At 45.1% G+C, this 11,860-nt stretch overlaps 1 protein-coding gene across 5 annotated transcripts; it reads right to left on the reverse strand.

The window, feature by feature from the left end:
* Positions 1-1,073: 1,073 nt before the first annotated feature.
* TLCD5 (TLC domain containing 5) lies at positions 1,074-8,954 on the reverse strand. 5 transcript variants are annotated; one of them, XM_064577339.1, is made up of 3 exons: positions 8,735-8,954; positions 6,506-6,694; positions 1,074-4,622 (listed from the first exon to the last, which is right to left on the reverse strand). In XM_064577339.1, the coding sequence occupies exon 3, from the start codon at positions 4,516-4,518 to the stop codon at positions 4,084-4,086; it is 435 nt and encodes a 144-aa protein (XP_064433409.1). In that variant the 5' UTR covers positions 4,519-4,622; positions 6,506-6,694; positions 8,735-8,954; the 3' UTR covers positions 1,074-4,083. The 5 variants fall into 5 exon arrangements, with proteins under 5 accessions (XP_064433409.1, XP_045750788.1, XP_064433408.1 ...); XM_045894832.3 differs by having other exon boundaries at positions 6,506-6,705; positions 8,735-8,863; XM_064577338.1 differs by having other exon boundaries at positions 6,506-6,620; positions 8,735-8,839.
* Positions 8,955-11,860: the final 2,906 nt, after the last annotated feature.

Consider the following 11,860-nt stretch of genomic DNA (forward strand, 5'->3'; position numbering starts at 1 on the left):
TGCCTCACTACTTGAGCTTCAGGAATAAAACAAACTGGGAAAGTTTCCTAATTCACCTTCTCTTCCTTGCATACAAAACCTCTTGGCAGGCTGCTTTCAAGATCTTTCCAAACTTAAACAGACCCAAAGTTCTAGCTGTGAGCAAAGAAGGCATTTGCTGTGGGAAAACTTCAGAAGATGGTAAGCAAAGGATTTAATTAAGCCAGTGGTTATTCATTCCAGAACTGTTTTTTTTTCAATGATGAAAATCCCTATGTTCACCCACAAAGCTCTAATGGTAAAAACATCCCTGAAAGCCTCTTTAGAGCTGTTGGTAGCTCTAGACTGTTCTAAAGGCTCTATCCAAAGAATGCCTTCAGAAGAGTCACACCGGTCTAGGTAGAGCACAGTGCCCACGGTCATTAGTCCCTTACCTAAAAAAATGACACTGGTGACAAAATCCATGGCACATGCTCTTTGAGGTCCCCCCCCTCCCAGGAGGGGGGCAGCGTGGTTATTCTAAACCACATCCTCATCCGTTCTTTCAACGTTTATTGAGCACCTACTATGTATCTAACACTGTTCTAGGCATTCTAAACAGTTCTGAAGAGACCTGAGGGCCCTTGTCCTCATGGAGCCCATTCAACATCATCATTTTCAAGGCAATGCCCAGGGGTGCCTGTCAGTTGGTTGAGAGTCCAACTGTTGGTTTTGGGCTCAGGTCATGATCTCAGGGTTGTGGGATTGAGCCCCACGTTGTTGGGCTCTGTGCTCAGCAGGGTATCCGCTTGAGATTCTCCCTCTCTCTCTCTGCCCCTACCCCACCCAATATAATAAATAAAAATTCAAGGCAATTGCCCAAATGGGTGGCAAAATAAAGAAATTTAGTTCTTCCTCTCTCTTTGGCAATCTTTTTCCTGTATGTAGATTGTTGCCCCCAAAAGTAAACAGTTATTGGGAATGGTTGATGGTAAGAGCAGATGAGGTGTTTCACAGATAAGTATAAATATGGGTCAACATTTCTACAGACCAAAAGACTTTTTTTTTTTACTTCTTGGCAAAACCACAATAAAGATATAAAGGCAGACTCTGGGTTGATAAAAAGTTGTTTATTCTTATAAAATTTAGTACAAATCTCATTGAAGTATAAATCTTGAGCAATGTTTGGAATTATTACATAGTAATCCAAAGGCAAATGAATAAAATACTTCATTTTGTCTGACCATACCACATGTTAATTAGCCCTTCGTTTACCTGTGATGTAGAAACATAGCATCTTAGGGCGCCTGGGGTGGCTCAGTTGGTTAGGCGACTGCCTTCGGCTCAGGTCATGATCCTGGAGTCCCTGGATCGAGTCCTGCATCGGGCTCCCTGCTCTGCAGGGAGTCTGCTTCTCCCTCTGACCCTCCCCTCTCTCATGTGCTCTCTCTCATTCTCTCTCTCTCAAATAAATAAATAAAATCTTTAAAAAAAAAAAAAAAGAAACATAGCATCTTAACTGCTGACTCACCTTAATGTCCCATTTTTCTCTCAGGGAGGTTCCTTCATAGTTATTAGTTAAAACATCAAGAAAAGCGGAAATGAACAATTTTTCTTCTCTTATTATTTAGGTCATTCAAAATCCAAAAGAAACCTATGTACATTCCCATGAGAGTACCCCTAAAACAGCAAGGTCTGCAATCCCTTCGCTTCTGAGGAGTAAAAAGGAAAAAAAAAAAAAATTGGTACCAGATTAAGCCTATTCATTTGTCTGGTATGAAACAGGTTGCACTGTGCCAAAATTCAAGAGCCAGCTTTTTCTTTTTTTAAGCTCCTGCGCCAAGCCACTCTTTTTTACTAGGCTTTTGCTAAAATCAGCATTCCCCAGCATCCTACTTTGACCACAGTTTTGTTGGAAAGGAGCTCACCAGCATTCTGGGGATCCCGATCACAGAAGAAAAGAGATGGAGACGCTACTGTCGGATTATTTCCATGTGCAGCAAAACTCGTTAACCAGATGACAGTCATTTTAAAAGACCCGCTGTTAACATGCCTTGAAAGCTGCTTTTGCCAGAGCAACAAGGACTTCATGCGGTTCCAACACTCCATCATGCCTGGCCAGTGACATCCATTTTCAAGACCACTCATTAGGTTAGTATTACCCGTGACCACACAATGGGTGGAAACTTCCTATCAACCTAGGCTTAGCCTTCAGTGGCCCCACACATTTGCTCACTAACTGAGATCAATCCCCAGTGGTCTCAATAACATAATACATAATCAAATAAATAAATAAACAGCAAATAAATAAATAATACTTATTTTTTCCATAAAAGTCCTACATTAAAGACACCCCTTAATAAAATGCCACAGTGTTGCTGTGAAATACCCAACGGGGTATTTCATTCATTCACCACAGGGTTTAAGCCGAGACAAAGAGTACACAAGTGACCTGCCCAATTGATCTGGCAAGTGAGCAGCCAAATTAGTTAAAAGAACCCAGGAAGTCTTGATTCCTAACCTCTCGTTCTAAGCTTACATTCTCGCTTTCCCTGGGTGAGATTAGAGACTATTGCACTAAGAAATATTTTGTTCCCTTCTGAGACTGCCCTTGTCATAATACTTTATCCATAGAGAGGGGCATCTTTTTCAGAGAAAAGAAAAGGTAGTTAAGAGGGCTAAAGGGAATGTATATGAAATTAAAAAAAAAAAAAAATTAGCCTCATCACCCTGTGGCCAGTACACTTGTCTTTGGTTCTGGTTTGCAGTACGTATAGCAGAGCTGAAACTTGAACTGCCATCTCAAGCACAGTGGAATCCACATGGTAAATCCCTATGGAATTCACTCACAGCCTCTCATGCCTGGGAGATTAATGCACAAAAGCCCTGAGAATTGGCATAGTTTTCCTGGTAGGGCAGAACCCGTACAACAGGACTTGGTAAATCTGCCCACACCTCATTCATCTCTCACCCAAAGCCCTAGCTCTCTGGTTTTTGTGCAGAAAAGAGTTAACAGGGCAGGCCTGAACTCCTGTCCTTGGGAAGGCCAACTTGCAAGGTTGGCCCTTAGCTGGCGTCTGGGAACTTAGATTTCGGGAACACTCCCTCCACTAACTGCTGAGAATGGCTCACCATGCCTCAGCTGTTTGTGCAAACAATATGGTTCATGCTGAACACCTACTTTCCTGCTGGGAGTCAGGAATTTTGCTCCATGCCAGGCAATGGCTGCCTACATGACCAGCCCCCCCAAAAAACTTGGGCACTGAGCAGCTAATGAGCTTCCTCGTTGGCCATTTTACACATCTGGCCACAAACTGTTGTTAGGGCAATGAAGCACATCCTGGGTGATCCCACTGGGAGAGGACTCTGGAAGCCTGGGCCTGGTTTCCCTTCGACTCTGCCCCTGGCACCTTTTCCCTTTGCTGCCCTCTTTGTACCCCTTCACTGTAATTGATCACAGCTAGGAGCTTGACTACATTCTGAGTCATGTGAATCCCCCAAGCAAAGCGCCAAAACTGGGGGGGAGTGGGTCTTGGGGACCCTCAACAGTTGGTATAGGGAGGCCTCAAGAAGTGACCCATTACCAAGGCCAGTTTCACCCCATCCTCCTCTCAGCTCTTTCCCTTTGTGTGAGCACAGCCGGTCCCCTGATCCGATGCTCAGATGTCAGACGTTCATCTTCCTGAAAGTCCCTCCCTTTATAGTAAATGGGGTGACTTTATTTAAACTGCTACATGGAAAGCGGGAATAAGGGTTTGTTCAAGGAGTCAGTTCTCGAAGGGATTCTCAAATTCCTTCCTGAGCTGTCTAGCCGTCAGGCATCCCAGAGACAAGAGGCTCCAGGGACACCAGGAACTAACAGGAATGCAGCACTGCTCACCTCATGGTGCTGACGTACTCACAACTACCACCGAGTAGTCTCGCTTTTCTACAACCGCGCCACGGTAGACGTTAGTGTTTTAATACTAGTGTGGGCTCCACTCGAAGACTGACCAAACTGACCGATAAGGTGTAGCCCTTTTGTGAAACCTCAGTTCGTCGTAAGCCTGATTCTGTAACAGCCGTATCTCCAACCTGGGTCCCGTGGCTGGCTGAACCCAGTCCCCCGTCTGGAGAAAGCCTTGGCTAGTGCGTTTTGAGATGGCCGTTGTGCTTCTGCTGTCGCTCCTCACTCAACCTGCTCCTCCAGGCATGGTACTTCTTGATGCTCTTCCTCCATGCGAAGCGCCAGATGCTAAACATGAAGCACCAAGACACAGCGTACATCGCTACTCCCCCAACCTTCACAAACCACTTGGGCTTGGGGGAGACCATTTCACAGAAAAGGAGGCGAGCTCCTACGCCAATCCTCACTCCAGTAAACAGGGCCACAAAGAGGAAGTCCACCACATCTCCAGTGAAACTGTGGTAGTGGCCTGTTTCACGGAGAAACCAGCGCATCTGTAGCAAGGGGTTGGTGATCTCGCTTCCAAAGAGGACCGCGTTGACCTCTGTGCCTGACTCCCCGAGCACCAGGGCCATGATGATGCCCAGGATACTCAGTGTGTGGTGAGCTAGCATTAGGGGGCCCTCAGACTGGAAGTAGATGCACCAGCCCAAGTCGAAGATGAAGTAGCCCAAGGTGAGACACAGAACGTGCACCTGGAGAGGAGTATTGGGTGAGCCTGAAATAAACCAAGACAGAAGCAAACTGAGTGGCTGGGAATTGAGCTACCCTGCACCGGGACACTGGGGTCCAGTGTTTCCCAAGCTTTCTTGAACCACCGAGAGCAAAAACAAAGGCAGGCTCATGCATCTGAGTGACGACCAAGAAAGACTAACATCTAAAACCTTGATCTTTATCAAACCCAATAATGTCACAGGCCTGGGAAATTCTGTTTTGACGAATCAGATCTCAATGAATGAACTGAGCACCAGCCATAATCTCAGTGTCCTCTCTATGGAGCAGCATAAAACTGAGCTGCTTTGTCCTTTCAATTAAAATCCTACAGCTAGTTTCTTTCTCTTTTTTATTTTTTAAAATTTTATTTATTTATTTATTTGACCAGTTTTAAAGGTCTGTTTCCAAGCTCTCTTAGTTATTCTGCCCTGGATGTTGGATTAATTTCTTAGCTCAGTGGGTTAGATTGTCTGGACGCTGGTGGCCCTACCCTTCTTGAAAGTGGACCTTGGAAAGAACCCCAGAAGTTAGTGTATTCCCAGCCCAAGAAAATCAAGTGCGAGGACATGACATGTTCAAATCTATTTAAAACCTTCATATAAGACATACAGCTTAATAGCTGCTTTCATATCAGTTGGAATAGTTTTGGGAAAACCTCGGAAGCTAAATATAGGAATTTAAGGAAATTAAAAAAACAAAAACAAAAACTAAGGAATTAAAAAAAAATCATATCCTAGGGGACTTCTGGCCTGAATTGTTACCCCCCAAATTCTTATGTCAAAGCCCTAACCCCCAATTCCTCAGAATGTGACTGTATTTGGAGAGAAGGCCTTTAAAGAGGTAATTCAGATAAAATGAGGTTGTTAGGATGGGCCCTTATCCAATATGGCTGGTGTCCTTATAAAAGAAGGAGATCAGGACACAGACACACACAAAGGGGAGACCATGTGAGGAAATGGCAAGAAGGAAGCCACCTGCAAGCAAAAGAGAAAAGCCTTAGAAGAAACCAAACCAGCCAACAACTTGATCTTGGACTTCTAGCCTGAAGAACTGTGAAGACGTAAGTTTCTGGGCGCCTGGGTGGCTCAGTTGGTTAAGCGACTGCCTTCGGCTCAGGTCATGATCCTGGAGTCCTGGGATCGAGTCCCGCATCGGGCTCCCTGCTCGGCAGGTAGTCTGCTTCTCCCTCTGACCCTCCCCCCTCTCATGTGCTCTCTCTCATTCTCTCTCTCTCAAATAAATAAATAAAATCTTTAAAAAAAAAAAAAAAGACATAAGTTTCTGTTGTTCATGCTTCCCAGTCTGTGGCATTGTGTTACGGCAGCTCCAGCAAACTAATTCAAGGGGATACAACCTTTTTTATTCTAAGGAGGTAATACTTGTACATCTAGTAGTTTAAAAAAATCAATATAAGTGCTGCAAATAATGTGACATCAGTTAAATAAATGATAGTATATGCATACAACACAATATTACATCACAAATTAAGAAGGATAAAAGAAATCTATGTACATAGATGTCCTCTGAATATACAATCAAGTGAAAATTGCAGGTTATCAAAAAGCATGTATAATACAGGCCATCTGTGTCTCTTTGGAGGGGGTGGTAGAAGATGTTGATATTGGCTTTATGTTTTATATATTTCGGTGGATTACAATGTAACACGCATTTAAAATTTGTTTTAAAAGTAGAGAGTTATGAAAAGCAGAAGTAGGGACATATACAGTATAAGAGGTAAAAATGAAGACGCCCAATACAAATTACAATGGTAATTATTCTTCAACATTCTCCAATATTGTACAAATTCTGTGAAAATGTCCCTTCCTTCCAAGACTACCCCCCAATTATGATCCCCTTAGGGAAAATCCTCTAATGTCTCCCACCTACCTGGATGGGTAAAAGGCCAGGGGCCATCAATGAAGCCAATATAAGCTGAGAGGCCTATAGAGAGGATTCCATGGGTGAATGTAACCAGCCGGCAGCTCCACTCATAGCTTCGGTGCTTATTCAGGTGGCAGAAAGAAATGTAGAGTGAGAGCCAGCCCCCCAGGCTGCACAGCGCCTGCGGACACAGAGCTAATGCCATCCTATGATGAAAAGACCAAAACCAGAAAAACAAAGGATGCACCCTAAGAAAACAGCATTGGGTCAATTTGCATATAATCTTCATTCCTACTCTAGGATAGTACAAAAATACTGCCTTCACTGAAACACTTCTTCCTTTCGACACAGCCAAGAATCTTCCATTAAAGCATGGCTGTAATTCTGATTCCATGTTCCTTAGAGATGATAAAAGCTCTAAACCGAAAAGCAGGAACTGCATTCTGAGTTGGTAGACTGCCTGATAAAACGTGTTGTTACGATGAGTAAATGTCAACAATAACCTGCCAGTGGTGACTGACCTTGAATACAATACATGTATTAGATAATGTGTTCACACTTCAAAAATCCCAATAAGAAGCTCTCTCGAAAAAACGGTACCACCACCTGTGGTTTCTACAAGAGGTCATATGACTCATAGCAGTTTTGTGTGGTTTGAAGCTGATACTAAATTCAACTGAAGTTTCGATTTGGGTCACAGGTTTATCAATTAAAATCAAAACTTGAGGTAAACCTGAATAGGGAACTAAAAGGAGTCTAGGTATTTCGGAAGGAAAAAAAAAAAATCCTAGTTCTGAAATCCAACTCAAAGACTGATCAAGGGGGAAGCAGAAGGTATAAGTGGGAAATTTTTGTTGAGATATAAAAAATATCCTTAAGGCATTTATTCAGTTAAACATCAAAGTCAGAAAGCTACGCTTTGAAATTTTTACTGATGACAAATATATCAAGCCAAGAATGACTGTAACTGAATCAATTTGGCCATACAGGACTAAAATCTTAAAGCAACCAAGATGTTGTTGTTAATACTCGTTAGCTCCTCTATTGAAAGTACAAGTAAAAAAGTCGAAAACATTGCAGATATGTGTCTCATCTCAGCAGGAATTTTCTGCATGGCTACACTCATTGCTTAACCCTATTCTGACAAGTGAAATACTATCCATGGACCAACACAAAGCACTCCCGAGAATGCTATCCAGAGAGAGCTTGATGAAGGTCAAGTTCTGTAAAGCGTTCATCTGAAATCAGGTTTCTATTCAAGAAAACAGTAGGCGTCAATCACAGTCCTGAGTTCCAATTCTGTCTGTGCCCCTAACTAGGCATAAAAGTGTGGGCGAATCACTTTCACCTCTTGAGCCTCCGTTAAAAAAATGGGGGGAAGAGAGAAGAAAAGAGGATTGAAAACTCTAATCTGGCCCAGTTCTGACAAGGAGTTCTGAGATAAATTTTGTAAAACATCTAGGCCAATTTTCAGAGCAAGGGCCAGAAATACAAAGTACCCAGAGTGAAAAGAACCGTCCTCGCTTATTTCCTTCTAAATGCCAGGGTCACCGGCCCGTAATACGGATCAGCTCATTTGGATCCGCTGATTAGTATTTTTAGAGTCCTCTTCCCTGAATCCTAATTCCCTGGCAGAACAGAGGAAACAGTCTATTTACAAACACTTAAATAAAAGAATAGACATTTGTAAGGGGCAGATACAAGTCTGTGACCTTGGGAAAGTCACCCCATCCCTGGATTTCGGTTTTGCTTTTGTTTTCTTTTTTTAACTCTTGGGCAAAAGAACGGAAGGGTGTTGGGGTGGCCGCTCCAGCTCGCAATTCCAAAGCTCCGGTCCTCGCTCCTCCCGTCCCAGGGCCAGATTCGGGAGGAGGAGCGCTGGGCGGGCCCACCTGGCCGGCGACCGCGGAGCAGGCGTGGCCGGCGCGAGCGGCCACCCGGGCGCCCCGCAGGCACTGCGAGCGCCTCTCCCTCCGACGCGCCCGCGCACCGCGGGCCACGCCCGGCTCGCGAGCACCTGCGCCGCGCCGCTGTGCGGACCTCCCGCCGCCCGCCCGCCCGCCCGCGCCCGCAGGCAGGAGGAGGACGCCGCCGCGCGCCCCCAGCCCCTCCTCGGCGGCCAGGCGGGGCCATCTGCCCGCCTCCTTCCCCACCAGCGCGCCGGGCGGACCGGGCCGCCCTGGTCCCCGGCCCAGCCCGGCGGCCGCAGTCCGACCGTTCGCGCCGCGCTGTTACCTGGCCGAGCGCCCCGGGAAGCCTCGGGCGCCTCGGCCCCAGAGCTCAGAGCGAGGATCCCCGGAGCAGGAAGCGGCGGAGAGACGGAGAGAGGACGATGCTCTGACGGCGGCGGAAGAGGAGCCCGGGGTCTGGGGGCACCTTGTGGCTGGGAGGACGGAGCGCAGAACCCGAGCTGGACGATGGAACCGGAGGGTGCTCCTCCAGCGCTCCGGGCTGGGGGGTGGGGGGGGGGGGGAGATAGCGGGGTGTGACCTAGTGATCACGTGAGACCCGCAGGCTGCTGCCCTCGTTTGCGTGTTTGTTGTTTGTTTGTTTGTTTGTTTGTTTGAATAATTAGCCATCCCGTCCCCCGCCCCCCCCCCAGGTTGGGACAGCCCATCCGGTAACTGAGGGCTCGCACCCCTACTAGGCACTGTGGGAGATACAAGATCTCATCTCTGCGCTCACGCTTGAGTCTCAGTTGTGAAACAAGCACACAGATCACTAATTTGCCAGGAAAGTGCTTAGGCTTGGGAATTAGTAGTCCTTTTCGTGACAGCCCTGCCACCAACTTGGCGGTAGAATATAAGGCTTAAAAATAAACCCGGATTGGTTACTGACTCTGTGTCTTTGGGCAAGTTACTTAACTATTCTGTGCCTCCATTTTTCTCAAACACAGAACGGGGATAGTAATAATAGGCATCTTATAAGGCCATTGTGAGACTTTTACACGCTTTACCTATGTAAACTGCTTAGAACAATGGCGGGCCCCAGGAAGTCACTATATAAATGTTAATTATTGTGATCGGTGACATTTCCACACTTCCGGTAAATCCTTTCTCCTCTTTGAGATCTATTTTAATACCACCGAAAGTCAGTTGGAAGAGATGACCAAACAAGTATGGAGGCTCAAATGGGGTAAAGAGGGTATGTGGATTGGTTTATTAGGATGGGCAACAATGGGATGCTGAGGGGCCCAGACAGTCTTAAAAAGAGAAGTCGTTAAGTAGAGGTGTGAGCATTTACACCATGGCTGGGGAGTAGTGAATAATCTAGTTTTGACATTTATCTTGCCAATCTCTCGTGAGTAAGGATCAAACTGTTTTCATCTTTGTTTGTCTAATACCTGGTAGGAGGCAGATGTGCTAGATGTTCACTGGTTGGATGGATGGGAAATGAGCCTGGAAAAGTGTCTTGGAAGCATATTGGGGCTCCTAAACCTTGTTAATCTTCTATACCATTTAGGAAGTGTCTTCCAAATACCCTTGTAGGCTGTATCTTGAAAAGTACGATTTAGTAGGCTTAGTGTGGGGCCTAGGAATATGTATCTTTTAAAACTTAACCCACAGGTCATTCAGATATTAGTCATGTTTAAGAACCACTGCTGTCAGAGGACGTTAAATGACCCTGTTGCCAGCCTGAGATGCTAGACTGAGGCATCTTATTATGTGGGTAACAGGAAGCCTATGATGTTATTGGGCAAGGGGATAATGTTACCATGTTCTCCAAGCCCTTGTTACTCAAAGTGTGGTCCATAGCCCAGCAAAATCCACAGCTCCCGGAGTTTGGTAGAAACACAGAATCTCAGAATTCCAATGTGTAACCGAAGTTGACAATCACTGCTATGCACCCAACTGAAGTCATTATAAGACGAATTGGAGAAGACAGCCTGCTTCAAGTGGGTTGGAACAGACCAGATAAGAGGTAATGAGAGCCTGAAGAAGGAGAACGGGGAAGGATCCATTTCACTAAATGGATACTATGCAAATCTCAACTTTCCCCATTTGCTTATAATTGTTGTAGTATTTTTTTCTTCTTCCAGTATCTGAATTTGGAACTACTTTCTTGCTGCCACCATTTTCCAGGGAAGAACAGAATACTAAAAGGCTTCAGGGGTCTAAAGGCTGGGCGGATAAGGGAAAGTTCTTTCCATTGAAGCCTTTAATGGGCCTTTATCCTAGGGTGATTAATAGTCCAGGTTCAAGCTTCATTACCTTGGCTTAAATTTACTAATTTACATATGTTTGGCCATAACCCTTGTTCTACCAAATCAGATACTAGTCAACAATGGCATCCCCCCAAGAAGTAAAGGAGAGCAGGGGACAGGAAGCTCTCCACCAATTTATTAGAATAATAATGACAATAATTGTGATCATAATCACAATAATAATAGACAACACTTATTGTACCAGGTTTTGTTCCAAGCACTTTATGTATATTATTAACATTTAATTCTCACAGGTCTATGAAATGGGTACTCTTGTTATCCCCATTTTATAGGTGAGAAACTAAGGCACAGAGCAGTCAAGGAACTTGCTCAAGGTGACATGATTAGTAGGAGGCAGATTTGAGTATGAACCCAAGCAGTATAGCTCTGGAGGTTATGCTCTCAACCACCAAGATATGCTGCCTGAACTTGACTAGAATCCCCTACAGATGTGTACTGTATTATTAGGTATTCACAGCTCCTAGCCTCAGTGAAGGGCACTAGAAGTTATTCAGAGGTAAAAAAAGGAATTTAATTTTCAAAAATCTTAATTGCCTATTATGTACTAGGGACAGTGTTGGGGTTTTTTTTTTTTAAGATTTTATTTATTAATTAGCACAAGCAGGTGAAAGGACAAAGGAAGAGGGAGAAGCAAGTTCCCAGCCGAGCAGGGAGCCTGACATGGGGCTCGATCCACGACCCTGAGATCATGACCTGAGCCTAAGGCAGACGCTTAACTGACTGAGCCACCCAGGCGCCCCAGTATTAGGCACAGTGTTAATCATGGGGATATAGAGAAAAAGAGCCTCCACTATAAGGAGCTTCCCACAGTCTAGAAGGAGAAGCAGAAGAATCAGCAAATGCAGTACGTAAGATACAGCAGAGTGCACAGGGAGGAGGGGCACTGAGCCTAAAACCTAGGGGCTCAGGGCAGAATTCCTGACTTCAGTCCTGGAACTAAGTTTATTCTCTGAGTTTCACCAAAAGTCCTTAGTATTAGGAGCCCACAGCTGGGCCCACCAGTCTTGAGTCAACTAAAAACTGAAGTATGAAAATTTGAAAAGTAGCAGGAGCAATTCTTCTCTTTCTTTCTGCCTGGGCAATGACTGGTTTTTGTCCATAGATTCTCTTGTGCCTAGTTAGCTGCTGAGGAAGCT

This window comes from Mirounga angustirostris, unplaced genomic scaffold, assembly GCF_029215605.1.
Source record: "Mirounga angustirostris isolate CCGP_5_RB_7025 unplaced genomic scaffold, mMirAng1.0.hap1 SCAF_13, whole genome shotgun sequence".
Classification (NCBI taxonomy): Eukaryota; Metazoa; Chordata; class Mammalia; order Carnivora; family Phocidae; genus Mirounga; species Mirounga angustirostris.

What these genes read in the sequence shown, in the direction of transcription:
- TLCD5 (XM_045894830.3), bottom strand. Translation starts at nt 6,941, where the DNA reads ATGCAGTTCCTGCTTTTCGGTTTAGAGCTTTTATCATCTCTAAGGAAC. An exon ending in CTGGCCTTTTACCCATCCAG is followed by an intron (nt 4,623 to 6,505) that starts GTAGGTGGGAGA and finishes GGTTTATTTCAG; the next exon opens with GCTCACCCAATACTCCTCTC.